This window comes from Paroedura picta, chromosome 2, assembly GCF_049243985.1.
Source record: "Paroedura picta isolate Pp20150507F chromosome 2, Ppicta_v3.0, whole genome shotgun sequence".
Lineage (NCBI taxonomy): Eukaryota > Metazoa > Chordata > Lepidosauria > Squamata > Gekkonidae > Paroedura > Paroedura picta.
Window position 1 is genome coordinate 7,426,526 of NC_135370.1, and position 27,203 is coordinate 7,453,728.

At 51.9% G+C, this 27,203-nt stretch overlaps 1 protein-coding gene across 6 annotated transcripts in view; it reads left to right on the forward strand.

Annotated features, from left to right (window-relative positions):
* The window catches only part of FN1 (fibronectin 1), an 84,128-nt gene that overhangs the window by 21,175 nt on the left and 35,750 nt on the right, over positions 1–27,203 (forward strand). For 4 of the 6 annotated variants that reach the window (XM_077319308.1, XM_077319310.1, XM_077319311.1 and 1 more), the window contains exons 10-25: positions 1,522–1,674; positions 4,250–4,378; positions 5,730–5,873; positions 8,816–8,937; positions 10,501–10,678; positions 12,073–12,249; positions 13,456–13,584; positions 13,690–13,779; positions 14,450–14,644; positions 15,808–16,080; positions 16,987–17,253; positions 18,779–18,873; positions 20,457–20,625; positions 22,387–22,473; positions 23,191–23,382; positions 26,251–26,523. In XM_077319308.1, coding sequence (XP_077175423.1) covers positions 1,522–1,674; positions 4,250–4,378; positions 5,730–5,873; positions 8,816–8,937; positions 10,501–10,678; positions 12,073–12,249; positions 13,456–13,584; positions 13,690–13,779; positions 14,450–14,644; positions 15,808–16,080; positions 16,987–17,253; positions 18,779–18,873; positions 20,457–20,625; positions 22,387–22,473; positions 23,191–23,382; positions 26,251–26,523 — 2,673 coding nt within the window. The remainder of the gene's footprint in view (positions 1–1,521; positions 1,675–4,249; positions 4,379–5,729; positions 5,874–8,815; positions 8,938–10,500; positions 10,679–12,072; positions 12,250–13,455; positions 13,585–13,689; positions 13,780–14,449; positions 14,645–15,807; positions 16,081–16,986; positions 17,254–18,778; positions 18,874–20,456; positions 20,626–22,386; positions 22,474–23,190; positions 23,383–26,250; positions 26,524–27,203) is intronic. The other 2 variants (XM_077319313.1, XM_077319314.1) reach the window with 1 other exon arrangement.

The window sequence follows — 27,203 nt, forward strand, 5'->3', positions numbered from 1 at the left end:
CTCTAGGGCAGGGGTAGTCAACATGTGGTCCTCCAGATGTTCATGGACTACAATTCCCATGACCCCCTGCCAGCAAATGCTGACTACCCCTGCTCTATGGCACTTCCCCACCCCATCCCATGCTTGCTGATCCAAGCAGAAGTCCCAGGAGACCACCCGAAAGATGAACAGCACTGATTCCAGGGTTAGTTTCGGTAGGAAAACTGAGGCATCTGGAAACGGAGGCTGCTTTTGAATCCTAGTGCAGAGGAGGAGGACAAGGGGCTGGGATGAAGGAGTTGGACAGGAAGACCAAAAGAAAAGAGCCAAAGAGCACCTGAAATTCATGGCAGGGGAGGAGCTTTCGGGAGTAATAGCTCCCTTCTTGTCTGTCTCTCGAAGTGAGCAGGGAGCCAGGAAAGGCCCTTCTCTACCATCAATTTGGTTAGTCTTTGCGGTGCTCCTGGACTCTGGCCCTTTTCTCCTGCTGCAGACAGATTCACACGGCCACCCATCTGCATCTCTCTCCTTGAGTCACACCCAAGGCATCGTTCCTGCCTGATATTTTATTTACTTTGACAAGCGGATGTGAACAATGTGTGCTTTGCTTAGCTGTATACAATTCCCGTTTTGTTGTTGCTGGGAGAGGGTTAGAGTGCTGAGGGTGAGCTGTGAACAGGGAATGGACAGGAAGGCAAGGATCCAACGAGCTTCCCACCCTCTTCCCCAGCACCTTTTGCTCAAATTGACAGCTAATCCCCAGATTTTTCCCCTCCTATAAGAAAGCAGGAGGAATGCTTCAGGATTCTTTGTGTAATGTCTCACTGGGCCTTTATGCAAACAAAACTCTGTCCCGTGGGTTTATTGGTGGGGCTGGGCAGGGCCTGGTGAAATCATGGGAAGGGGTCGGTGACGTCACAGGGCAGTGCCCCCTTGTGGCCGATGTCACTGCATGAGCTGTGTGTGCACCCTTCCGCCAGGGCTGTGCGTGGAAACACAAAGCCTTTTCTTCTTTCCTTAAGATCCCGATGGCAGCATCCCTGAGACCTTGGCGTGTCCCGGGCCCAGCTAATTCAGCACAAAAATTGGCGTGAGATAGCCTCTCTCCTTTGGCTTCCCACTGAGTTCAGAATAAACAATGAAGCAAACTTAATTTGGGTAATTATGCAGCAGCGTGAGTCCTTACCAGGACCCAGTGGGAGAGCGCCTATTCGGCCTGCTGTTTCCCAGCTGCTTCTGGCTCCAGGTTGAGGATGGGCCTGAAAGACAGAGCTGTTCTGCCAGGCCTATGGCTGAGGCCAGAAACAATATCTAAATTCTGGCCTCCCTGCTCAAAACATCTGGTCAAAGCATCACCGGGTTGTTAATCTGTGTTCACATCACCCCTCTCGCTAGAGGAAAGGCGGCAGATGAAAGGAGTTTAATCTCATTTCTGATTTTCACGTTTATTTGTGATGATTAATGATCATGGTTATGATACATGTTCTTACCTGCCCTGAGCCTGTAAATCAGTACCCAAAATATTACTATTTCCTTCCACAGCGCATGAGGAAATCTGCACCACCAATGACGGGGTCATGTACCGTGTTGGAGACCAGTGGGACAAGCAGCACGACATGGGCCACATGATGAGATGCACGTGCGTGGGCAACGGGCGTGGGGAGTGGACCTGCATTGCTTACTCCCAGCTCAGAGGTAGGTGGGCTTTCTCTTCTTCTTCCGCAGCCCCCACCTACGGACTGTGAGTTGGATCCAGGGGTCGTCAACCTGTGGTCTTCCAGATGTTCATGGACCACAATTCCCATGAGCCCCTGCCAGCGTTTGCTGGCAGGGGCTCATGGGAATTGTAGACCATGAACATCTGGAAGACCACAGGTTGACTACCCCTGCAGTACGAGAACCATGTGAGGGATGGACCAGGATCAGCCCTTTTCTGCTGCGGTGGGAGATCTCTTGATTGGGAGTTCTGGGAACGTGCCTGGAGACAGGGCTGCAGAGCTGCCACTGAAATGAGATCTCCTCGTTGGGGAGCTTGTTTTGAACGCTACTCGTGCACTTTGCTCAGCTCTGGAGCTCTCCGGCTTCTCGCGTTTGCGTTGCCAAAGTCCAAAGAGCTTCAGCTGACCTCTGCTTGTCTTGGCTTCGTTGTGTCACTACTGGGTGACAACTTCCATTTCCATGGGCTCTTCCAGGCACACGTCTCTGGTCTAAGAGTTCACATCCAAGCCAGTTTTGAGTATTATCGCTGGAAGATCCACTTACCATTCCCTAGGTCCCAGACGATGTGCTATTAGGCCAGATAGTAAAGTTTGTTGTGAGATTTGGCCTGCATTGCTGGCTGCCCAGCATGTTTTCAGGACATTTAGCGCTGCCCATCCTACTGTGCAGAGCGGTCCCTGTTGCTCTCCACCTGCACAGGATCTGAGCTGAGGGTGTTTAAATAAAAGGTACTGAGCAGACAAGATGTTGCTTTGGGAATCGGTAGGACTGTGAAGTCATGGGGAGAGAATGGGGGGCAGAATAGAGAGCTTAGAGGCAGGAAGGGAGGGAGGGAGGGAGGGAGGAAGGAATGAAATCCCGCACTGTCTGCTCATGACAAAAGGATCCTTCTGTTACATGTCTGCAGTGGAAGAAGGTTTGGGGTGGGGGCACCCTGTTCATCCCCCTGCCTTCTAGATGGTGGGTCAGAAAGGTCTTGGATCCCTCCTGGAGTGTCTGGAAACTCAGGCTGTTGGCCAGAATCCCTTGCTGGGTTGTTGTGAGTGGAGAAACATTTGGACTTGTGCCATCACTGGAGATGCTGTTGTGGGGGATGCTCATAGAAAAGGTGTCGGGTGATGAGGTGGGGAATGACCTGAGGGGCAGGTACGGTTCACTCTTGGCAATATTCAGAAGGTCTGATGGGGAGGTCATCCTGGCCAGGCCCTTGGTTAGGTGTCCAGAGAGGCTTTGCATGGAAAAGGAGAACCCTGGGAGGGTCAGTAATTGTCTTGGGAAGATGGGTCTTCTGCTCATGCAGGGGTGAGGGGCTTTGCCTTGGAGGGTCACACACACACACACAAAAGTCTTGAGTTGAACAAGGTGTTCCACAATAGCAAAGTGAAGGCCCAGGGTTGGGACAAGTGGACAAATTTGGGTTTGGGGAGGAGTTTCTGGATCCCCCTCCAAGGACTTTCCTCTTATTTTGCCCAATGAAATAGTTTCCCTATGTAACATTTAATCTTTGGGGGATGAGAAAACCCTCACCTTAAAATCATTTAACTCATTCCAAAGGTCTAATGTGAAAACATTTGAGGGCTGTCCCAATGTTCCCAATTGTTAAGCGCTGAAAAGGAAACGGAAATGTTTTCTTTTTTGGAGAGTGAAATGCTTAGGGTGTAGCACTGGCAATGCTTCTTCAAGACTGGGGTGTTCTTTCTGCCAGAAAATTAAGAGTTTATCCCTTTCAATCCCATAAGCATACTCAGTATGGCCCTGCCCTGGTGGCACCAGCTGTCCGGTAGCCTGTGAGCCCCAAGGGATTTCTCTGTGTTCTGCAGGGCCTGCTGCGCCAAGCGCTTCTGCTTAGCTTCTCATGAAGCTGTTTAGCTGCTCACTTTTAGTTTGGTGGCATGTTTGAAATGGATATCCATTGTCATTTTAGCTGCTGTTAGCCTCCTTGAGATCCGTGGCCGCGATAAGTGGCATATAAATTTAGTGTAGTGATAATAATAATTAGTACAAAGGTATATGCCAGGTAGGGTATAAAAGATGCCTTTGATGTTGTCCAATCAGCAAAAGAATAGCATATATTTGAATTGCTCACCAAAATTGGCATTTATCATTGCCGGAGCTTGAGCGGATACAGAACGTTGCTGACAATTTCTGGTTGGGTTGTATGGGAAGGTTTCCCCAATCCTGTGCTCAACCAGGGGAACCCAGGAGGACAGACACAAGTCCTTTAGGATTGTCTTGGAGGGATTGTCACTACCACAAAGGAACAACAATTCTCCATGCTAAGAGTAGAGAATCATGACTTTGCTAGAAATTGCACTCAGATTCAACCTGGAAGGAAACAAACTGTGCAGGGGGGTGGGAGGGTGGGGTGAGGGTCAGATTGACGGTGGGGAAGCAGTACTGGCCAGGGAGGGCTGTGGGGGTCCTCACGGGGGGGCCAGTGCTGGCTACCATACTCTCCACCCCTGTGCTTGCGGGAGACTCCTCCCCAGCTGCGTGCTTGATTTGCAGAGTGACCGAGGGCCTAAATATCTTGCTTGTATCTTGGGGACAGACCAGTGTATAGTCGACGGGATCACCTACGACGTCAACCAGACCTTCCACAAACGCCACGAAGAGGGGCACATGTTGAACTGCACTTGCTTTGGCCAAGGGCGGGGCCGATGGAAGTGTGACCCCGTGGGTAAGTCGGTGCCTAGCCGAGTGTCGCTGGGGGGGGGGGGGTGGTCCCCGCGAAGAACTCAGCCTCCGGACGGCTGCAGCAGGTCCGGTCAGCCAGGTGATGTAGCTCAGCTGCCGAAGAAGACCCTTCTGCTTGCTGCTGGGAATCTGCTCCAGAGGCTTGCTCCCCGAGACGTGATTTGTGTTTGACAGATCCAGGGATCTCATCCAAACCAACCCGGTGAGAGGAGCCATCTCGAGCCATCTCGGTCATGATTTCCGTTCCTGTGTAATTGGGTCCCACGGTCTAGCCGTGTAACCGGAACCCTCCGGCTTCGGCTGTCAAACAATGGAAACTTCTCTCCCCTGCTCCCAGCTGGGATCCGTTGTGGTTTACTGTGCCTCCCTCCCCCCCCCCCCACACACCCTTTGAGCACATCTAAGGAGGAAAAGTCTGTTCAGTCCACCAGCCTCTGGGATCTGAAGAGCGTTCAAGAGCGCTCTTCTCTTAGCTGAGGCTTGGTTTGTTTTGTCGGCCTGGCTTTTACTGCCCAGCGCCGAGGCCCCTTCTCCGTCTGGGTATAATTATTTTCTTTCCAAAAACAAACAAGGGCTTTCTTTTCTGAGCAAAGGGCTCCCCCTTCCCCTGGCCACTGCTTCCCCTGCTGTGATTTTAAAAGGTGCCGTGGGTGACGTCAGGCTGTCTGGTCTATTGCCTCTTGGCAAAACTTAGACCCGTTTTGCAAAGCGAACAGATTCACGGCTGAAGTTAAAATCTAATTCTGTTCCCTGGGATGCTGGTGGGAGCTGCCTGTGTCCCAGGATACTGTGCAACAGTCAGCGGAGTCAGTTTGTACACAGCCTTTCGGTCACATGCTGCGGAAGAAGGGTGGTGGTGGAAATTAATATGGTGGGAGGGGGGCCTCTTCTCCTTGGGCCCTCCCAGCCCCCTTACTGAGGGCCAGCTGCTGTGGGGGAGCCTCTTACGTTTCCCTGCGGCCCCCTGTGCATGTCCCTCCAGCTAGGAGGAAGGCTTGCCTGAAGAAGAAGCCGCTTCATATAAGTGGCTTCCCGAGACCCCACAGCCTTCTGGGAATTGGCCCTCTGAAGAGTGGCCCGGCCATGGGGGTTGCGGGGTCCTCTGCCGGAGGGTGGCAGCATCTCAGTCCTGTTGGCTTCTTCTGTCCCCGTGCCGTGTGGCAGGGCACCCTTCCTGTGCCCCATCCCAGTTCCAATGCCCCCCAAGAGGCAAGCCGGAGGAGGGTGGAGGGCAAAGAGCCCCATGGCAAGATGGAGAAGTCCTGGCGGATGGGGCCTTTGGGTATGAGGGTCAGCCCCCTGAGATGAAACCCTTTCCCTCCCCCCCCTTTCAGACCAGTGTCAAGACTCCGAAAGCCAGACGTTCTACCAGATCGGAGATTCGTGGGAGAAACACGTCCACGGCGTCCGATACCAGTGCTACTGTTACGGGCGGGGCATTGGAGAGTGGCACTGCCAGCCCTTGAGCACCTACTCAGGTAAGGCTCCTTGGATCGGCCGTGCATGTCTTCCGCCGTCAGCCGTTCTGCATTCTGCCCAGGTGGCCTTCGACTCTTGCGGGACATTTTTCCTGTTTTTAACCCAAGAGGGGAAGACGAGAGGAAGGCCCTCGTTTGGCCGCCTTTGCAGAAATTGTCCCTTTGATCTGCAGTCCTTCCCCCTTCTGGGTCCTTCTGGGCCTCCATCTCTAGACCTTGGAGCTGGACTTTCACAACAGGGTCAACGAAGGTGAAGCCCAGCCAGGCACCTTGAAGACCAGCAGCGTGTAATTTGGAGCGCAAGTTTTCATGGGCAAGCATAGTTCATCAGGCCCCCTTGGAGCTGACAGGTCACTTGGCCTTTTTTGCAGGAGAAAGCACAACTTTTGCTCGAATCCATCTGCCTTAGTTTTCTCTTTCCAGGGGGGGCTTTATAAAGACTGATTCAAATGGGTAGCCATGTTGGTCTGAAGTCGCACAATAAAATCAGAGTCCAGGAGCACCTTTAAGACCAACAAAGGCTTATTCAAGGTGTGAGCTTTTGAGGCACTCGAAAGCTCATGCCTTGAATAAATCTTTGTTGGTCTTAAAGGTGCTTCTGGACTCTGATTTTATTGGGCTTTGTAAAGATTAGCTTTACTATCTCGCAAGGGATCCAGTGTGGTGTGGTGGTTAGGAGCAGTAGCCTCTAATCTGGAGCACCGGGTTCAATTCCCCACTCGACCTCCACAGGCAGCCAGCTGAGTGACCTTGGGCCATCAGTTCTCTTAGGGCTGTTCTCGCAGAGCAGTTCTCACAAAGCTCTCTCCGCCCCACCTACCTCCCAGGGCATCTGTTGTGAGGAGAGGAAGGGAAGGCGATTTGTTGAGACTCCTTCAGATAGGAAAATGGCGAGGTATAACCCCCTTCTCAGCTCTTCTCCTCTCCTCTAGTGGCACCCACTTTTTCCTGGCAAGGTTCCTGGACTCTTAAAAGCAAGGCGCAGTTGACCTGGGCTTCCTTTTGCATGCAGCCCTAGCGGAGTAGAAGGCCGCTCCCTCCGGCTGACTTCCTCCGCCCGTTCAGAGCAGAGGCCTTCTGACTGGCAGGCCTGTTGCCCACCCAGCTCTGTGTGTTTGTCAGAGTAGCTGGCCTGGTGTCCGCCCTGCAGAGACCCTGGCAGAGGTGAGCTTTTCACCCGGCTCCTCTGCAGGAGCGGCTGACTCCCATCACAGTCACGGGCCGGCCTCTTTGCCCAGGACGACCATTGCTGATCTTGCTGGTGTGCAGTCCCTGATGCAATCCGTTCTGCGAACAAGCTGTTTGCTCTCCGTTGCTCATCCTCTTCCAAGAACTCTCCAGAAGCAGGGTGGTAGGCGAGCACTCCAGCCCTGCACTTTGATTAGGGGCGATAAGGCCCGACGGCGGTCTGACCTTTGTGCTTCCCCGCTGCCACTGCTGTGCATGCTTAGCTTGGGGACTATGCCTGCAAGCACAACAGCGCTGCCGGCCTGTGAGTTGCGTCAGTGTTGTGGACTCCCAAAAGAGGCGGGGGAGGGCATGTCTCTGGATGTTCTTACTGTGGGATTCTGCAGGGCGTGAGGCCAAACAGAGCTCTGCCTGAAGAGTTGTGCGTTATTAAGGTGCTGGCTTAGCAGAGAGTTATGCGTTGCTCAGTCAAGCGAGCCAAGCCGCGTGCCACAGGAGGAAGGCAGGCGAGTCCCGCGGGTGAAGGGGAGGCGCTCTCATCCGTGTCGAATTGAAATCCTTAACGGAAGCGTGGGAGTGGCGGCCTGGCTCGGGATGTGAAGCAAACCCACGTTGCAGAAAAGCTTGGTGAGGCACACACCTTGGCCAAGGCTTGGACTTGTGGGTCTTGCTTCTCCTTCCAGGCCTGTTCAGAGGCCTGCTGCGGGGCATCGGCCCCATTTTCTCCCCTCGGTCCTCTCCCGCTACAGGTCAGAGCTGCCTGGGTACCCGTTGTTCTCCTGGGGCCCTTGCCCTCGTTTCGGATGTTGAGGTTGCTGACCCGGTGGGACCTGTGCCAGAGGCTGAAATGGGCGGCCGGCCACTTATTTGTCAGCGCATGTCATTGATTAACATAGTTAACCTACCTGATGTGCTGGGAACGGCATGTGCCGATTTTAAGCGGCTCAGTTTCTTCACGACCTGCCGGAAGGGAAGGGCTGGAACGGAACAAAAAGCCCATTCCTGTCCCCATCACTGGGGAGAAAGGCTGACGAGGCAGCTGGAGATGCCTTATTCTTGGCTGGCTTCGGCTGTGTACATTTTGTCCTGGGGCCGGCATAGGAAGCCACGGAACATCACCGGAGGAGATGCTCAGGGCTAGCAGCCCCCCTCCCACCAAGGAGCTGTTTGTTTTGGTGTATTTGCACATGGTGTGCAGCTGGTCCGTTGAAGGCAGCCGGCACAGCTGCCCTTGCGCAAAGCAAAACCCGAGTCCAGGAGCACCTTTGAGACCCATGGCATTTCCCTTGGTATAATCTGCCACAAGTCCATGCTCACTTGGTCAAATGCGAAGGCTCCTCTCTTGCGCCTGACGAGGAGAGCTTTCAACTCCCGACAGGGTCTGCCCAGGGAAATGCCTTCAAGGCACTTGTGGACTTGTGGTTGTTGAGTTTCCCACCGGGAACCGTGACACGGTAACCATCTCTGCCTCCGAGGATGGAATCGCCAGTGACTGCTGGCAGGGGCTCATGGGAATTGTAGTCCATGGACATCTGGAGGGCCGTGGTTTGACTACCCCTGCTGTATGGGGTTGGTAGGTAGGTAGTTTAGTGTGGGGATCTTTATGAATATACTGAGTACACCAGCATTTATTATCAGGTTCTCGGTGCTGTAGGGGTCAGGTTTGAACCTCAGTTATGGGGCTGGGAGCCTTTCCGTGGCCTGGGGGGCTGATGAAGCCCTGCATAAACCGATGGGTGACATTTCTGTTTTAGGTGCCACCGGTCCTGTCCAAGTGATCATCACGGATGTCCCGATTCATCCCGATTCTCACCCCGTCCAGTGGATCGCGCCTGAGTCCTCTCATATCTCCAAGTACATCCTCCGGTGGAAACCGGTAAGGACTTCAGACATGTACTCAAAGAAATCTCTGGGCCTTGACAAAGAGCTGTCATCTGTCCCCACAATCCAGAAGAAGAAACTTCACAGTGTGTAACTTCTCATGTGTATTTGGGGCTGGAGGGTGCTGGCTGTGCTCCATCCTACATAAATGTGCCCCTTGGATTCTGGCTCAACAAGTGGGCCATTTCAGGATCCCTGTCGATGTATTGCACAAATATTGGTTCTTCGGAGTACACATTGGCAGTTTGACCTCCAGGGATGAAATCTTAGGCAAGAGCTCCAAATGTTCCTGCGCCCAGAGAAGTGGCAGGGGTTTTATGCAAGAGCTTGTCCCTGGTTAGTAGGCATGACTTTTCTCGTTAATCAGGGGAGTTTGCTCTAAGACCAGCACAAGCAGCCGTCATTTGACACGGATGGATTCCCCCCTCTGCTTTCAGACAAATGCTTTCCTCACAATCTTTTTCACATCCTGGTGAAAAAAAATCATATCTTCTTGGTTCTTCCTGCTCATTTAGACATGGAGGCCTCTTCAGGGATTTGCTTCACTGGCACCAAAACCTGGACCAAAACAAATATCTGTATTTTTTCAGCATTTGTGAGCTAGATGCAGAATCTCTAATCTTTTTTGGCTAATGCTATTGCATATTGCTTCCAGCCATTTAAACAATCAGCTGTCCAGTTTGAATGGCCAGCAGCCATTTAAATGCGCCCATTCATCTAGCTATGAACAAAATTGTCCTGAATACAGCGTTACACGGCAGATCATTTACACTGAATTTGGGTATCACTCATTGCCTCAAATGATGTGGGGTGGTTTCCAGTGTGTTTCTGGAATTGAAAATTGGTAATGAACGAAAAAGGCAAAAGAAACAGCTTTATATGGCCAGATGGTATGTTGTCTCCCTGATATTATTTATGATTTATGATTTATGAGTTATTGACCGTCACTCTCATCCCAACCAGCTTGTGGGGGTTTACATAAAATATAAAAACTTCCAGATATAAAAAAACTTCCAGATAGCGGCATACTCAAAAACCTTAATCCTTTGCGGACTACTGGCTCTGCTGCTCTCAGTTATCGTTACTCCAGTCGATGACCGCAGGCGATGTTAACCTGGGTGGGGAGCGATTTCCAAAAGGGAGGGACTCAAGATCTTTTAATCCTGGTCTCCGGAAGTGCTCAGTCTTGCAGGCCCTGTGGAACACCGAAAGCTCCTGCAGGGCCCTCAGCTCTACCAGGAGCTCATTCCACCAGGCTGGGGCCAGGGCCGAAAAGCCCTTGTATAATAGATGGCAGGCATGGAAACCAGAGTGAGTGTCCTCAGTGTTAACTGCTGTGAGGATCCCGCATTTGATGCTGGGCACCGCAGGGAATGCAAATGGTTCCCAAAAAGTACGTTTAGCAGAAAGTCTTGAGAAGCGCTCCTTTATGCAATTTTCTCCCCTTCCACAAGGAAGCACAGTTTTTGGGAAATGGAGTCAGTTGATAATTCCCTCCCCCTGAAGACTTGGATTTCAGATATTCTTGCACTGATTTCCATTGTGTTTGGCTTTTTAGAAAAACTCTGGCGTGAGATGGAAAGAGGTCACCATTCCCGGTTACTTGAATTCGTACACCATCTCCGGCCTGAAGCCCGGGCTCCTCTATGAGGGGCAGCTCATCTGCGTTCAGCATTACGGGCAGAGAGAAGTCACCCGGTTCGAATTCACCACCTCGAGCACCACAGCTGTTTCAAGTAGGTAACCCGGGGAAAGAGGAAGCCTCTGGTTCTCCGGAAAACCTTTTTATTCTGGCTCCTTGAGCACTGTGACCCCTGCGGATTTTTAACAGGCATAGCTTTTGCTTTGTTCTCGCTCGGTGGATTGTGGGTCTCGTGCACCTCTGTTTTACGTTTGCAGTATGCTTTCTTCTGCCAAAGGCATGGCAGAGAGTTTGATCTTCTCATCTAGGAGTCATGGTGGCCAGTTGCTTTGGGTCGGCCAATTCACCCTGAATGTCTTCATTCATCCTGTTTGCTATTGGGTGGCTGGCTTTCGCCTCGGAATTCAGCCCCTCAGGTGTTTTCCCTTTCCGATCTCATTTCTCTGTGTTCCGAATACCAAGAGCCAGCTTGGTGTAGTGGTTGGGAGTGCAGACTTTTAATCTGGTGAGCCAGGTTTGATTCCCCGCTTCTCCCCTACATGCAACCAGCTGGGTGACCTTGGGCTCACCACAGCACTGAGAAGGCTGTTCTGACAGAGCAGGAATACCAGGGCTCTCTCAGCCTCACCTTCCTCACAGGGTGTCTCTGCTGGGGAGAGGAAAGGGAAGGCAAAGGTAAGCCGCTTGGAGACTCCTTCGGGTAGAGAAAAGCAGCATATAAGAACCAACTCTTCTTCTTCTTCAGTAATATCAGGGCTCTCTCAGCCTCACCTCCCTCACAGGGTGTCTGTTGTGGGGAGAGGAAAGGGAAGGCAAATGTAAGCCACTTGGAGACTGCTTTCGGTAGTGAAAAGCGGCATATAAGAACAAACTCTTCTTCTTCAGTAATCTCAGGGCTCTCTCAGCCCCACCTCCCTCATAGAAGAAGAAGAAGAAGAGTTGGTTCTTATATGCCACTTTTCCCTACCCGAAGGAGGCTCAAAGCGGCTTACAGTCGCCTTCCCATTCCTCTCCCCACAACAGACACCCTGTGGGGTGGGTGAGGCTGAGAGAGTGCTGATATCACTGCCCGGTCAGAACCGTTTTATCAGTGCCGTGGCGAGCCCAAGGTCACCCAGCTGGTTGCATGTGGGGGAGCGCAGAATCGAACCCGGCATGCCAGATTAGAAGTCCGCACTCCTAACCACTACACCAAACTGGCTCATAGGGTGTCTGTGGGGAGAGGAAAGGGAAGGCGATTGACAGCCGCTTTGAGACTCCAACTTTCCTCTTCTTCTTCTTCCTCCTCTCCACAATTGTGAGTTTTAACTTTTGGGAGGGGAGGCTGGCGTGTGTGTTGCTACACATTTGATCTGATCCTTTCTTGGGGGAAAAATAGCTTTCGAGGTCAGTTTTGTGCCAGGGCAAAATTCTGCATGCCTTCCAAACCTACCTGATGGTTTGTGTTGATGCTTTTCATGGTTTGCCTCTTGCTTTTTGCCCTTCCAGCCAGCCACGTCTCTGGAGAAACCACAGCGCTTCCTTCTGTGGTGACAACCTCCGAGTCGGTCACCGAAATCACAGCCAACAGCTTCGTGGTCTCCTGGGTTTCTGCTTCGGACACCGTCTCCGGATTCCGTGTCGAGTATGAGTTGAGCGAAGAGGGCGATGAGCCCCAGTATCTGGGTAAGAGAGCAAGGCTGGCAGTGCTGGATCAGGTCTTTGATGGCAGAAGTAGCCTCAATTCCTGGGAGCTGCTGGGATGGGGTTAACCCCGCCCACCTTCTCTGTCGTTCCCAGCCCAACTCATGCACCTGCTCAGTAGGTTGTGTAGGACTTCCGGGGCCTCCTAGGAGGGCTCCAGCCTTTGCACTGTGATTCCACTGACCAAAGAATCCCCATCCCAGATTTTTGTCCGCTGGTAGAAGTTACATGGATCGAATGAATGGAACGAATGAATGGAGTGAGTGAATGAGTGAATGAATGAATGAATGAATGAATGAAATTTATATACCGCCCTCCCCTGAGGCTCAGGGCAGCTTACATAGAACATAAAACAATACAAGGAACTTAGTGTTTCCATAACGTATAGATAACCACCACAACAATAATATTAACATTTATAACTGTAACAGAGGTAACTATAACAGTGCAAACAGATCCAGGGGATTTCTGGGAGGGGACAGGCCCTGTAGATGTAGCTGGTTTTGCTTGGCCTCAACCGAATGCCTGGCGGAAGAGCTCCCTTTAGCAGGCCCTGCAGAACTGTTTTAGCTCCATCAGGGTCCATGAGCTCATTCCACCAGCTGGGGGCCAAGGGGCTTCTTTAGGGCCAGGGATCATTAGCGGGTTGGTGGTGGTGGAGCGTAAAGCTCGTTGAAGGTCACAGGCAGGGAGGCAGTCCCTCAAGTATACTGGGTCCTGACCATGTATGGTCTTGAAGGTAATTACCAGAACCTTTAACCTAATCTGGAATTCAACTAGCAGCCACTGTAGGTGATGGAGAATGGTCCGGATGTGGGACCTCCATGGTGTTATTATGAGGACCCTGGCTGATGCATACTGGATCAGCTGTAGTTTCTGGATCAAGGCCAAGGGCAGGCCTGGGTAGAGCGATTTGCAGAAGTCCAGTCTAGAGGTGACCATCACATGCATCACTGTGGCTAGGTGTTCTGGGGCCAGGTAGGGCGCTAGTAGCTTGTGTGGGAATGGGGGGGCACTGAAACCCCATAATAAATTGGCAGAGGCTGTCTTTGTTTCAGTAACCCGAATAGCCAGGTTGGCCCCCGTCACAGTTTGGCTTGCTTTGCCAGCAGAAGATGGGAAGGGAGCGAGAGGTCACCTCCAGAGGCCTGAACCCTTTCTTCTGGTTTGTGTTTGTCCTGTTCTCAGACCTTCCAAATACAGCCACGTCGGTCAACATCCCCAACTTGCTCCCGGGCCGCAGGTACATCGTGAATGTCTATCAGATTTCGGAAGAGGGGGAGCAGAACCTGATCCTGTCCACCTCACAGACTACAGGTAGGCTTGGCCCCAGAACCGGGCGGCCCTCCCGCAGCCTTGCCCTCCGTGCGGCACGAGTCCTCTCTGCCGCTCACCTCCGCTTCTCGCTCTTCCTTTCCGTAGCACCCGACGCCCCTCCCGAACACATCGTCGAAAGCGTAGACGACACGTCCATCATCGTGAGATGGAGCCGGCCGGAGGCGCCCATCACAGGTTTGTCTTGTTGGCCTGAAGGGACATGCCCCCCGGGGGGGGTTGTCTTTGTCTTTCTATGCAATGAGATGATGGGCTGGTGGTGGTGCATCATACAATCCCTTCAGGGGAAAAAGAGGGGAGGGCTGAACTCATTTCCTGCCAGTTGAGTCCAGGTGGAAATTACAATAAAGAGATAACAGAGATTCTTATATGTCTAATATTATTTGATTAAGTCATTGGACAGATTCTTTTTTTCTTCTTATGTTGTGCCATCGTCCACTTCTTTCTTCTAGCTGCACTAGCTGAGGCTGACAGCTTCCCTCCCTCCCCATTTAAAGTGTATTTGTGTAGAGGAGGCTGGGGGGTTTCAAGGAAAGGAGTAAAGCTTGAGAATGCAGCAAGGTCGTTGGGGGACAGGTAGACCGCCTGCTTTCCTCTGGACTGAAGGCCTTGGAAACAAAAGGCAGGTCTGTGTTGGAGGCTTCTGGGACTTTTCAACTCCTCGATTCGCCATGTCCCCCTTTTCCCCCGCCAGCTCCCCTTAACCTTTATGCCTGCGTTGGAACTCTGCAAAACCACCTGAAAACAATGATTAAAAAAAAATAGATGTGCCAGTCCCTGGAAATGTGTTTCCTGCCTGTTGACGTTGGATTGATTCCAAAGGCCTGGCTTGTGTGGGTTCCCCTAGGTTACCGCGTCGTCTACACGCCGTCGGTGGAGGGTGGCAGCACGGAGCTGAACCTGCCGGAGTCGGCCACCTCCGTGACACTCAGTGACTTGATGCCCGGGGTGCAGTACAACATCACCATCTATGCTGTGGAGGAGAGCCAGGAGAGTAATCCCGTCTTCATCCAGCAGAAGACCACCGGCGTGCCCCAGGAAGGTAAGGGAGCGTTCGCAGGGAGCTGGGCTGGCTCGCCCTTCACTGAAGGCTTGCCGATCTCACGGACGCCCAAGGTGGAGAGCCAGTCCCTATTCTGTCAAAGCTCTCTCGTCCTCACCTGCCTGTGAGTGGGTCTACTATGAGGAGGAGGCAATCGTAGGGCACTTGGAGTCTTTGGGTAGTAAAAAGTGGAGTCCAAAAAGCCAGCTCTTCATCTTCGAGAGCCAGCTGGGAGTCGTGGCTGAGTGGTGCAGCCTCTGATCTGGAGAGCTGGGTGACTTTGGACCAGTCCCCGTTTGCTCAGAGCGCTCAGCCCCACTTCCTTCACTGTGGTGGGGAGAGGAAGGAGAGGTGAGTGTCAGGTGCTGGGAGACTCCTTCAGGTAGTAAAAAGCAGGCTGCAGAAAACCAGCCCATCTCTTCCAATGCTAAACATAAACAAACAGACCGGTCAGAAAACAGAAGACGGCCAGTGAACAAGGCAATAAGACCAGAATCGCAGAATTAGAGAATCCGTCAGACTAGACATCCGCATGACGTATCATAAACGGTACAGAAAACGGGTGGCAGCAATCTGAATCGGGTTGTCAAACTGCGGCCCTCCAGATGTCCCTGGGGTACAATTTCCATGATCCCCTACGAACGCTGGCAAGGGGCTCATGGGAATTGTAGTCGATGGACATCTGGAGGGCCGCAGTTTGACTACCCCCAATCTAAATGATAAAACTGTGAAAGAGTGTTCTGCCGCCCCCCTTTTTTTCTTTCAACTTGGTTGCACTCAGTGGGAGCTAATTTGACGGCTAAGAATTCCATTCATTCTGCAGGAATTCCCTGGAACTCGGCAACCAGTCAAGCCAGGTCTCTGTGGGCATACGCACCAAAGCCGTGTGCCCGCACATGCCGCCTTTCTTCCGATGCTCTTGGGAGCATGCGCTGGACCCAAGTCATTCTTAAACACACACATAGCTTTGGGTCTGCAGGGACTTGTACTTTTCAGGGCAGGACAAGGCACATTTTAGTCCCCCGTTACTTTTCGGATTTGCTTTCCTTTCCTTCCTTGGTAGCTGCATTTATTGTGGGGTCAGGTTCCCTGCCAACCTTCCTGTGGCTGTCCTCGTGTTTACTGTCCTCCCAGGAATGTCCTTTGCTCCTCTCTTTCCCTAGGCGAGATTCCTTCCCCCAAAGACCTGCAGTTCGTGGATGTCACAGACGTCAAAATCACCATCATGTGGAATCCCCCGGAGAGTGCCGTTTCCGGCTACCGCGTGGAGGTGATCCCTGTTAACCGCCCGGGGGAACATGGGCAGAAGTTGCCCGTGACGAGGTATCCCTTTGCGGAGGTCACGGAGCTCTTACCAGGAACGACCTACCTCTTCAAGATCTACGCCTTGGCCCAAGGCAGAGAAAGCAAGCCTCTCACCGGACAGCAGGCGACCCGTGAGTGTCCTCCTCTTCCGCTCTTCACAGCTGTGCTCAGCCTTTCTCCCGCAAGAAGGGCCGTCTGGGCTGCACTGCTTCGTGCTGCAGATGAGGGCTCGTGCCCTTGGTCTCCTCCCCCCTCCTGTGCACTTAGATTTCATGCATGTAGAAAACTGGGCCCATTCTGCACGCTTAGGATAATGCCCTTTCAATGTGCTTTGGCAGCTGGATTTTCCTGTGCAGAACAGGAAAATCTACTTCTAAAGTGCATTGAAACTGCAGACTAGGCCCTAGAATGTTAGTGAAAAGGCCAGGCTGAGAGCGCCCTTGTATTCCCGTTCCCTGCGCAATGGGATTGTTTTGAGTACGGTCAGGTCAACACCAGCCCCTCTCTGTGTGGTATAGCCAGACGAGGGACCCCCTGCTCAAGTATCTGGGTGCACTGCTCCCCACCCCACCCTTCGCTTCTGTGATCTGTCATTGCTTGGGCATCTGCTTCATCCAGATGAGGATTAAAAGTCTGGCGAAGTGGCCACGAAGCCATGGGCAGGGGTTTTCCTGGGGGCAGGAGGGCCTAGCGACCTGCAGATAAGCAGCCAGGTGCCAGGGGCTCCTTGCCCTCCAGAGGGCAGCCCCTGCTTTTCTGCAGGAATCCCTGCCCTGTGGGGTGGGGCATCACGAGGAGGGGAGGAGAGGGCAGTGTCTTGAAATGTTTTCAGGAGGCTCGGCAAGGGGTCTTAATGAGGTGTAAATTGCGGTATTTCGGGGGGGGGGAGCAAGTGGTTACTTTGGGCTTTGCTGTACTTCATACGCTTTTGGGACTGTAAGCCGGCTAGAGCCTGCGGCATGCTAATAACAAAGCCAATAACGAGGCTGAATGGAAGAACCAAAGAGTTAGAAGAGTTGTCTGATTCTCCTTCCAAGGACTCGATGGGCCCACCAACCTGCGACTTCTCAATGAGACCGATTCGACGGTGCTGGTGACGTGGAAGGCCCCCCAGGCCCATATCACGGGCTACCTGCTTACTGTGGGGCTCACAAGAGGAGGGCAGCCTAAGAAATACACTCTCGGGCCGCAGGTCCCCAGGTACCTGTTGAGGAACTTGCAGCCTGGCAGCGAGTACACCGTGACCCTTGTGGCTGTCAAGGGCAACAAGCAGAGCAACCCAGAGACAGGAGTCTTCACAACCTGTGAGTGGTTTTGGGGGGTCTTCTTTCGCTCAGCCAGCTCTCTCCTAAAAGTTGCACTTGTGATGATCCCAGGACCAGGCAAAGAAACCCGCATTGCTTGGGAAACTATGTAGGGTTCTGGCTATAGAGGGTTGAAGAGCCTGAAGAGCCTCTTGTGGTGCAGGGTGGTAAGGCAGCCGACATGCTGTCTGAAGCTCTGCCCATGAGGCTGGGGGTTCGATCCCAGCAGCCGGCCCAGGGTCAACTCAGCCTTCCATCCTTCAGAGGTTGGTAAAATGAGTACCCAGCTTGCTTGCTGGGGGGTGAAATGGTAATGACTGGGGAAGGCACTGGCAAACCACCCCGTATTGAGTCTGCCAAGAAAACGCTAGAGGGCGTCACCCCAAGGGTCAGACATGACTTGGTGCTTGGACAGGCGATACCTTTTATAGCCTGAACCCCCCTCCACATGTATGTATGTATGTATGTATGTATGTATGTATGTATGTATGTATGTATGTATGTATGTATGCATACACACACGCACATATATACATATATATTTTATTCAGAAAAGAGAGAAATGTTATATGACAGAACTATTTTTAAAAAGTAATTATAAAGTTGAGATTTGACAATATATAACTTGTTCTTTTACATCAGATTAATAACAATTCACCACATGCTGCATTTTTATATTTCTTTTCAATGCATTTTTAATCAGTCAATACAACCTAATTTGGGACTTCATGTTCTTCTGAATTCCAGTGTTAGTCTATTGTGTATCAAATATGTAAGCTTTGCCATTGTATCATACGCCAACAGTTTGTTTAAGCCATTTGTAATATCTGGTAAGGATTTTTCTTTCTTTCTTTCTTTCTTTCTTTCTTTCTTTCTTTCTTTCTTTCTTTCTTTCTTTCTTTCTTTCTTTCTTTCTTTCTTTCTTTCTTTCTTTCTTTCTTTCTTTCTTTCTTTCTTTCTTTCAACTGCCCCTCATTGTGACGTCTCAGGGCTGTGTTGATGCATAAAGGACCCTAGCAGCTGTTACCATGTATTTCTCCCCACTGAGGGAGAGCGGGGCCTGCCTGGCTGCCCCTTCTTGGATCTTTTCTGCCTGCTGAGCTGTCAGCAGCTCCGTGTCGGTTCTCTGACAACTACTCCAAGCCTTCACTGTTCTTTCTTTCTCTTTTCCCTATGTTGTCTCTTCCTTCTGTCTTTTCCCTTTCCTTTCTTCAGGCTGAGATGAAACGGTCAGAACAAGCATTCTAAAATCAGAAAGGAACATGGGAGTGAAGGGGGGACATGCGGTCCAAATGGTAAAAGCTGGGTAGGGAAAATTGTACTCGTTGTCGCCTATGCTTTCTTGAGAAAAGCCCCCCTGTACCTATTCAGTTGCCCAAATAAGTAGCAATGCATTTTAATATTAAAGCAACACATGCAGCCCCCCAGGTGAGCCTCTGCCATTTCTTGCGATGACCGGGGCCAAATTCCGTGGCACCGCTTGGTCACGCTCACTGGGATTTCTCCGCATGGCTTTGCTCCGCAGTGCAGCGTCTCGGCTCAGTTCCTCCCTATAACACGGAAGTGACGGAGACCTCAATTGTCGTGACCTGGACTCCTGCGCCAAGAATCGGCTTCAAGGTAGGAGATGGCCTTTGTTTCCCCCTTTGCCTGGGCTGCGGGTTTTCCCAGCGTTCACGCAGAGAGCTCCAGATTGCAGAGTGGGAAGGCCCCCCCCCCCCCCCCCCGGGCTCAAGCTGAACAGGAACAGCCCTGGCTACTCTTTGGGTGGGAGTCTGCCGAGGAAGTCCAGGGTTGCTACACGGAGGAGGGGACACCTCCTCTGTTTGCCATTTGATCTGAAAACCCCACAAGGGGTTGCCCTTAAGCTGGCTACGACAGGACGGCCCTTTCCACTATCACCAAGCAGGCCATGCTGCGTCTGGCTTTTGTAGAGCGGCTGGTTCCCGTGGGGGCCCCGGGAGATCTCATCAGCATCAGCAGGCCTCAGGAGGGAGGGGCAGTTGGCAAAGGCTCTTAACCAAGCAAATTCTTATTTTGGGCCCAGAATGCAAACATACATAAGAGGGTTTGATATGAATAGCTGAAAACTAATCCTTTGGAATCTGCTTGGGGCCACACTGGTTCAGAAGGCTGGGAGGGTGGCGAGTTTGAGTTGAAGGGAATTATACTTGAGGGATTATAGGTGGCGACCCAAGGGAAGGAACACGGCAGCAGACGGCAGCTCCCTGTCCTGGCCATGCTGTCGGCTGAGGCTTGTGGTGCCTGAGATAAGAGGAAGAGGAAGAGGAAAAGTTGGTTCTTATATGCCACTTTTCTCTACCTGAAGGAGTCTCAAAGCGGCTTCCAATCACCTTCCCTTTCCTCTCCCCACATCAGACACCCTGTGAAGGAGGTGAGGCTGAGAGAGCCCTGATATTCCTGCTCATTCAGAACAGCTTTATCAGGACTGTGACTAGCCCAAGGTCACCCAGCTGGAGGAGGAGCATAGAATCAAACCCGGCTCGCCGGATTAGAAGTAGGCTCTCCTAACCACTACACCAAGCTGGCTCTCTATTTAGCGCATGCCCTGTGCAAAAATGGCCCATTCCTCACCCGTGAGACATTCTGTGCTGTTAATAAAGTGGGGGCTCTTCTTTGCAGCTCAGTCCTCCAGTTGGCCTTGTGGGATGCATTCCTCACATGGAACCATAAAAACTGGAAAACATACTTTCTGCCTCTCTCCAGCTGTACATTTCAAATGTTTCCTCTATGTTCACGCATGGAATGGAGGCCAATAAGTTGACCTAAAAATCTGCCAAGAGGTTCCTGTTTTGTTTGGCTAATCCGCATACCCTCTGGAATTTCTCAGTGAAATAGGCTTACTTTTCTAAAGTGTGAATTTGAGATGCTCAAATAACTTGAGTTTTATTGGCCCTCTAGATTCGGGAAGTACCCAGGCCCCGAAGCAGGCAGAATTCTCCTTTGCTGACATATTAAATTCTTAGTGCATCAGGCTATTCCTTCAAGTCGATTCTTTGACAGAGCCCTCCAAGTACGTAGAGACCCTGAGCTTGCTGATAGCTGGCCCCACGGTGTTGTTTCTCCGACTGACACAGGGCCAGCCGCCTTCCTGTTAGGGGGAGTGTTAACGGGCAGTCAGGACACCCAGTCCCCCCCCCCCCGCGAGCATAGTGAGTGATTCCTGATTCTTTGTGCTGTAGCTGGGAGTGCGACCAAGCCAAGGCGGCGAAGCTCCAAGGGAGGTCATCTCGGAGTCGGGAAGCATCGTCATCTCCGGCCTGACCCCTGGGGTGGAATACATCTACAGCATCACGGTCCTCACGGACGGGCAGGAGAGGGACACACCCATCATCAAGACCATCGTCACGCGTAAGGCTCCGGGATCTGTTGCATGATGGCCAGTCATCATCTCCCCTTTTTTTAATACCTGAGAATCCCCTGAAACATTCCTCCGGCTTGGAGGAATGCCAGACGTGGCGTGATGGTTCAGAAAATGGTTGGGAAGCAGAGCTGTGGACACGCCCACCTGGGGCCCCTCCCCTTCCCGGGCCTATCTTTGGCCATTTTGAGAGGGAAAGCAGGGAAATACAGGGTCATATCACCCCAGAAATGTTTTAAAAAATTAAAATATATATCAAAATTAATTAACTCCCACCCATTCGGAAAGCCCTTCCAAGGCAGTAAAGAAGCTCCAGAGTTTCACAAAACCCTGGTGGAGGAAGCCTGATCTTAGGCAGAAGAGCCCAGAGTCATGTTCAGAGTCTGGCTAAATCTAGTAGGATTATGTGGATTTAAGAATGGATGAGCCTACTAATGAAATAAATCAGGCAGATCCCTGACTTGAGCCAGGAGATTTGGGAGTGGGGGGAATTCCTGCCACTGACGGGTGGCCGAACCGGGTGGCCAAACCATTCTCCTTCCATAGAGTTTGCTGTCACCTGCATGATGGGTGGGCAGGAAGCTCAGTTCATGGATAGGCCCTGGCTGAAGGTCTGGTAGGGCTGGGTCGGGAAGGATCCTCTTGGACAGAGGCCTCTGAGACATTTATTTATTTATTATTTATTTAATGTATTTATATACCACCCTCCCCGAAGGCTCAGGGCGGTTCATATAAAGTAGAAACGATACAGATAACTTAGTGTAACAATAATAAAGTGGTAACAGCACGCAACATGGAACAGTAGAGAAATATGGAGAACATTAAGTCAACGCATACTGATAGCCCAGTGAGTTGGGCGGAACTGTAGTGGGTGCAATGGGAGGGAGGCTCGGGGGGGGGGGCTGGGAAGTGGTGGTTCAGGTCGACCTCAACCAAATGCCTGGTGGAGGAGCTCCCTTTTGCAGGCCCTGCGTAACTGTTCAAGTTCTGTCAGGGCTCTGATCTCCTCTGGGAGCTCGATCCACCAGGTGGGGGCCAGGATGGAGAAAGCTCTGGCCCTGGTTGAGGCCAAGCGAGCTTCCCTGGGGCCAGGGATCACCAAGAAGTTGGAAGTGCTAGAGCGTAAGGCTCTTTGGAGGATGTAAGGAGAGACACGATCCCTCAGGTACACTGGGCCCAGACTGCGTATCGCAGGGGTAGTCAAACTGTGGCCCTCCAGATGTCCATGGACTACAATTCCCATGAGCCCCTGCCAGCAAACGCCGCAGTTTGACTATCCCTGGCGTGTGGCCTTAAAGGTGATAACCAGAACCTTAAGTCTGATCTGGAATTCAACCGGAAGCCAGTGCAGCTGTTGGAGGATGGGCTGAATGTGGGGCCTCCGAGGTGTTGCCATCCTTGGCCACTCCCCTTCCATCCTCTCACCCGGCCTAGAGCCCTCCCTCCCAAAGCATTACTGGGCAGGGAGTTTTGCCCCCACAGGTGTCTCCTCAAGGTTGCGGTGGACAGGGTGCCAGTTGCTTGGGCCTGGGGCACACCCATGTCCTCATCGGGTCCAGCTTCTGAGAGGCAATGCTAGAGGGTGCCCCAGCCTGGTAGCACAAGGGACACGGGGAAGGTCTTGTCTGCTGCCCACCACCCAAAGGAGTTCCGGGACTGTGCAGAAGCGTCCCAGGTTCAGGGTGTGTGTTTGAAGGAAGGAAATTCTGCCTTTCTAAAGGAGTCATAAGTACCGATTTTGCTTCCTTCAGCTGTGTCACCCCCGTCCAACTTGCACCTGGAGTCTAATCCAGACACTGGAATCCTCACGGTCTCTTGGGAGAGAAGTACAACGCCAGGTATTTCAACTAGACAGTGCCATCGATGACTGTGACTTTGCTTGCTTGTTGCTTAGTCATAATAGCTGAACAGAGTGGTTAAGAGCGGTGGACTCCAATCTGGAGAACTGGGTTTGATTCCCCCCTCCTGTTCCACATGCAACCAGAGGGGTGACCTTGGGCTAGTCACAGTTCTCTCAGAGCCATTCTAACAGAGCAGTTCTCTTAGAGCTCTCTCATCAGTTCTCTTAGAGCTCATTACAGGGCGGCTGTTCGGGGGGGGGAAGTGTTTGGAAGCCACTTTGGAATTTCAGATTGGCTTCTGGTAGGTTCCAAGTGTGATATGGGACTCAAAAGGGAAGTTCTTCTTGTTTGTGTCACTGGAATTCCCTGCTTACAAACCGTTGTCAGGCAACAGACTCACTGTCAGGGGGGCTTACAGACAAACTGGCCTGTCATATACAGCTGGCAATCGGGTTGTGCAGCAAATCTGAGTTTCAATGAACTGTGGCTTTGCTATGAGATCTTGAATGCATACACAGACACACCTTCCCCTCGAGAGAAATGAGGAGCTCATATTCAAGGGCCTTCTTGGCTTAACTTGCATCTCGCAGCATTATATGGAATCCTCGGTAGAGAGAATTCCTGCTGTCTGGTTTCTGTATTAGGAGCAGATCCCGGGGTTCCCATTGAGAGGTTAAAAAGATTCTCATCATCTTTCTGGCAATCGTGCCATAGATATTACTGCATACCGGATAACGACCGTCCCTACAAATGGACAGCAAGGTTACACCCTGGAGGAACTTGTCCATGCCGAGCAGACATCCTGTACCTTTGAAAACTTGAGCCCCGGTTTGGAGTACAACGTCAGTGTTTACACGGTCAAAGACGACCAGGAGAGCGTGCCCATCTTTGAAACCATCACGCAAGGTAAAATTAACCGCCGAGTCCTGCCAGCCTCCTGGACTTATTTTTCACTCCTCCTGTTTACTTGGGAACAAGGCCGTGTTATTTCAGAGGTGTTTGCCTAGGATCAGATCCCAAGTTGCTGCAGACAGGGGTAGCTTCTCTGCAGGCTGCCATGAGAGCAACTGTTACTTTGCTACGTATCTTACTCTGCGTATCTTATTCCGAGAATTGATCTCCCCGGGATTGTGTGATCGAGGGCAAGGGCTCTGGTGTCATTTGAGCCCACAAAATCCAGAATGAGTAAGAAGATTCCGTGGACCCCCCTGATTCTCTGGGTGTTTACTTGGGCGTTGGTCTGTCTGTCTGGGACTCGGACTGGCGCAGGTGGGTGTAGACTTGCCGCTGTGGTCCTTCCTCTTCTTTTATGGGCACCAAAGTGTCGGAGCGGGCATCTTTTCCGAGCTCGGCTTGCGTTGAGGCAGCTCCGTCTAGCCCTGTGTTTGTTGCAAAACCCCAAGCCTGTGATTATGGGGTGTTCCCACATTTCGGCTCAGCCACAGGATGGCTCCCAGACAGATGCTCGCTGTTCACATCGCTTGATGTTTCTGTGCTTCAGCCAAGGCCGTCTATGCCCTGTGGGTAACTAACGCACCGGCATGAGCTCTTTCAAGCGATCCAGGTCCCAAAAAGGCATCTTTGGAGGGTTTTTAAAGGGCTCTTTAAACAGGTGATATGCTAATCACATCCTTCAACGATAACTGGTATTTGAGGGAATGCAAAACTTGTTTATATTCGGTTCTGCGCAAAATATTTTTTAAGAACAGGGCTTCAGTGGTGCCTAAACTATTTGTGTTTACTTAACAATCGAAGCAGATACTTCTAACTGTGGGTGCAGGCTAAATTTTCCATTGACAAGAAGGTGCCTGTGGAGCAGAATGTTTCCACCTTTCCCTCCCTGCGGGATCTCCGAAATGCTGCTCCAGGGAGACTGGAAACCGCTGGGGGGGAGGGATGCCTGTTGTGGAGGAAGGGACACACACACAAAAAAAAACATTCAGCTGAGGGGAGGGAGGGCCTTCTCTGGATGGAAACTAGACTTAAAATCATAGAATCATAGAGTTGGAAAGGACCTCCTGGGTCATCTAGTCCAGCCCCCTGCACTATGCAGGACACTCACGACCCTATCACTCATCTACTGTCACCTGCCACCCCCTTGAACCTTCACAGAATCAGCGTCTCCGTCAGATGGCTCTCCAGCCTCTGTTTAAAAATTTCCAAAGATGGAGAACCCACCACCTCTGGAGCCAAGCCATGCCATAGAGCAGTCTAAAGAACCGCGTTCTTCAGTGGTCCTGAACGAAAGGCTTCCTGCTCATTAGCATGGTATTTGGCCCACCTTTTGGTATACTGCGTCTTTGTCTCCCCCTTGACTTGCTTGCTCATTTGGATAAGTTTATACAGGGCTCATGTGGTGTTCCTTGTTGCCCCCACCCCAGCTCCCACAGAGGTATTTTTCTCGCTGACCTCGAATGGTCTGTCTGCCTTCTCCAAAAGACCCTTTGTCCTCCTGTTGGCGTGCCTCCTTCTGCCTACTCCTCATTTCTCCTCTCAGAGCACAAGTCAAGACTTCCAACTCTGGGGAGCTTTCAGACAAGCCAGTCCTTGGGCAAAGAGGAAGGGGGCTTTCTGCCCACAAACTGGAGCTCCAAACCAACTATTTCCCACATGCCAAGGCTTTACTTGAAGGCCTGTGGGCACACAGAAACCAGCTGTGTGCGTTTGTCCCTCATGAACAGGTGAAAGGAGGTTCGGTTGGGTTGTGCCTCTCCCACAGCTAAATACCAGGCCAGCTGCCTTTGTTTCTCCCCCGTAGTACTGCAAGGTTCTGTCCCTTGGACGCCAGAAACCGCGGACACAGGCCTGGTTGCTTCTTGATGCCACTAGGAGAAATCCGTGTCCAGAGGTTTGGTTTTAGTGAAGCCGGTTGCTTTGGGCCATTGCTCAAACAGAGTCTTCTCAAACCGTGGATTCCACACCCACCAAGGAAGCTGTTCAGAACTGCAAATCATGTGAAGGAGCAAGGCCAGGAGGTTGGTGAAGGTGTCTGCCTCAGTTGAAGAATTACAAAGGAAAAAAGAATCTGTCCAATGGCTTAATCAAAAGTATAAAAGGCTTATAGCCTTGACTCTCCACACCAAGAGAGCGTTTTCCGTCTAATTTTATTTTCAAGTGGTTATCAAAAACGACAGCACTTTCAGTGAAATATATTGAATTTATTAATAACAACTTTGTGGAGGACTCATTTGGCCACTGATGAAAGCACTGAAAACAGAGAATAATCTAGAGACCGTTTTGGCAGAGTCTAGGTGGAAAGAAAGAGATAACAGAGACTTTTATATACTTTGATTAAGCCACTGGACAGTTTTTTTCCTTTGTTGTTTTTTGGATCGTCCACTTCCTTCTTGCAGCAGGTGAAGAATTAGGCTTCCAAAGTGCTTCCGGGAGTCTGTCTTTCCTTGTCTTTGGGCAGCAGCTGCTCTGTCCTGTCCTGAACACTTTGTGTTTTCCAAGTGTTTCATTGAACTGGGTGTCCAAGCTTGGAGGGGGGTCCCTCCTGGTGCTTGAAAGGGTCTCGCAATCGTCGTCAGGCTCCACAAACACGCAACTGACTGCTGTGCGTTGTGAGTTGTGCACTGTCACTCGGGGCCTCTCCCTTATCACCAGAATGACTTCACCTTCGCTTTTGTTTATAAGTCGTGCAACCTGATCGATGCTCACTGCTTTAATTTTTATTTTTTTCTCTTTCTCCTTGTTCCCCCTCCACACCCCTCTCCTCCTTGTTGCCTTTGTCCGTCTCTGCTTCCCGGCGTCCGCTCTCTAACCCGGTAGAGGTGCCCCAGCCCACTGACTTAAGCTTTGTTGACATAACTGATAACAGTATCGGCCTGAGATGGACCCCCCTCAATGGCTCCTCCGTCATTGGCTACCGCATCACAGTAGTGGCGGCTGGAGAAAGCGTCCCCATTTTTGAAGATTTTGTGGACTCCTCCGTAGGCTACTACACGGTCACCGGCCTGGAGCCCGGCATTGACTATGAGATCAGCGTGATCACCCTCGTTAGTGGCGGAGAGAGCGCCCCGACCACGCTGACTCAGCAGACGGGTGATGGTTGCAGACCTGCCATGCGAGGGGCGGGCTGCCTCGCGCTGTCCCGAGCGGCTCGGAGGACGGGTCCCCCTGAGGGAAGACGTGGCCACTCTGCGGGCTGCATCGGGCAGAGGGCGGCTTCCCCTTTAGAGAACCCGATGGGCCCGGAAGTGGGTACCTTTTAGCCCTTTCCGCCCCTGCGGAGCTCAGTTATCAGAACGGAGTCTCATCCACAAGGACTTATTTGGCTGCCAGGGCTTAGGGGCGCGGCATCAATGGGCCGTCGTCGCTGCCCAGCAGTCCCTCTCTCAGCGGGGTCTTGAAAATTCGTGCGCAGGGTAAAAGAGGCCCCTTGGGCTCTCTCACGCCAAGTCCCAGCTCTTGGCATCCTGGAGGGGGAGGGGAAAGCGGGAGGGATGCCCTCCCCCAAATGGGACCTAAAGGAAACGTCCTCCCAGCTCATGCTAGTGACAGGCGTGGCAGCCCGCAAAAGTCGTCTTAGTGCATGTGCAGAAAATGACCTTGAAGAGCCTGTTGTGCATGGAAGCCGGCTGGGTCTCCCCCCTGGGCCACCTTTTTTAAAATGCAAGCCCCTACAGAGTCCAAGCGACTTCCCAGCTCCGGGCCACCCTCCCACGTGTCTGCACGCTGCCTGCATGCTGGTGTTCCGGATGGGGTGACGGTTTCCCCGGGCT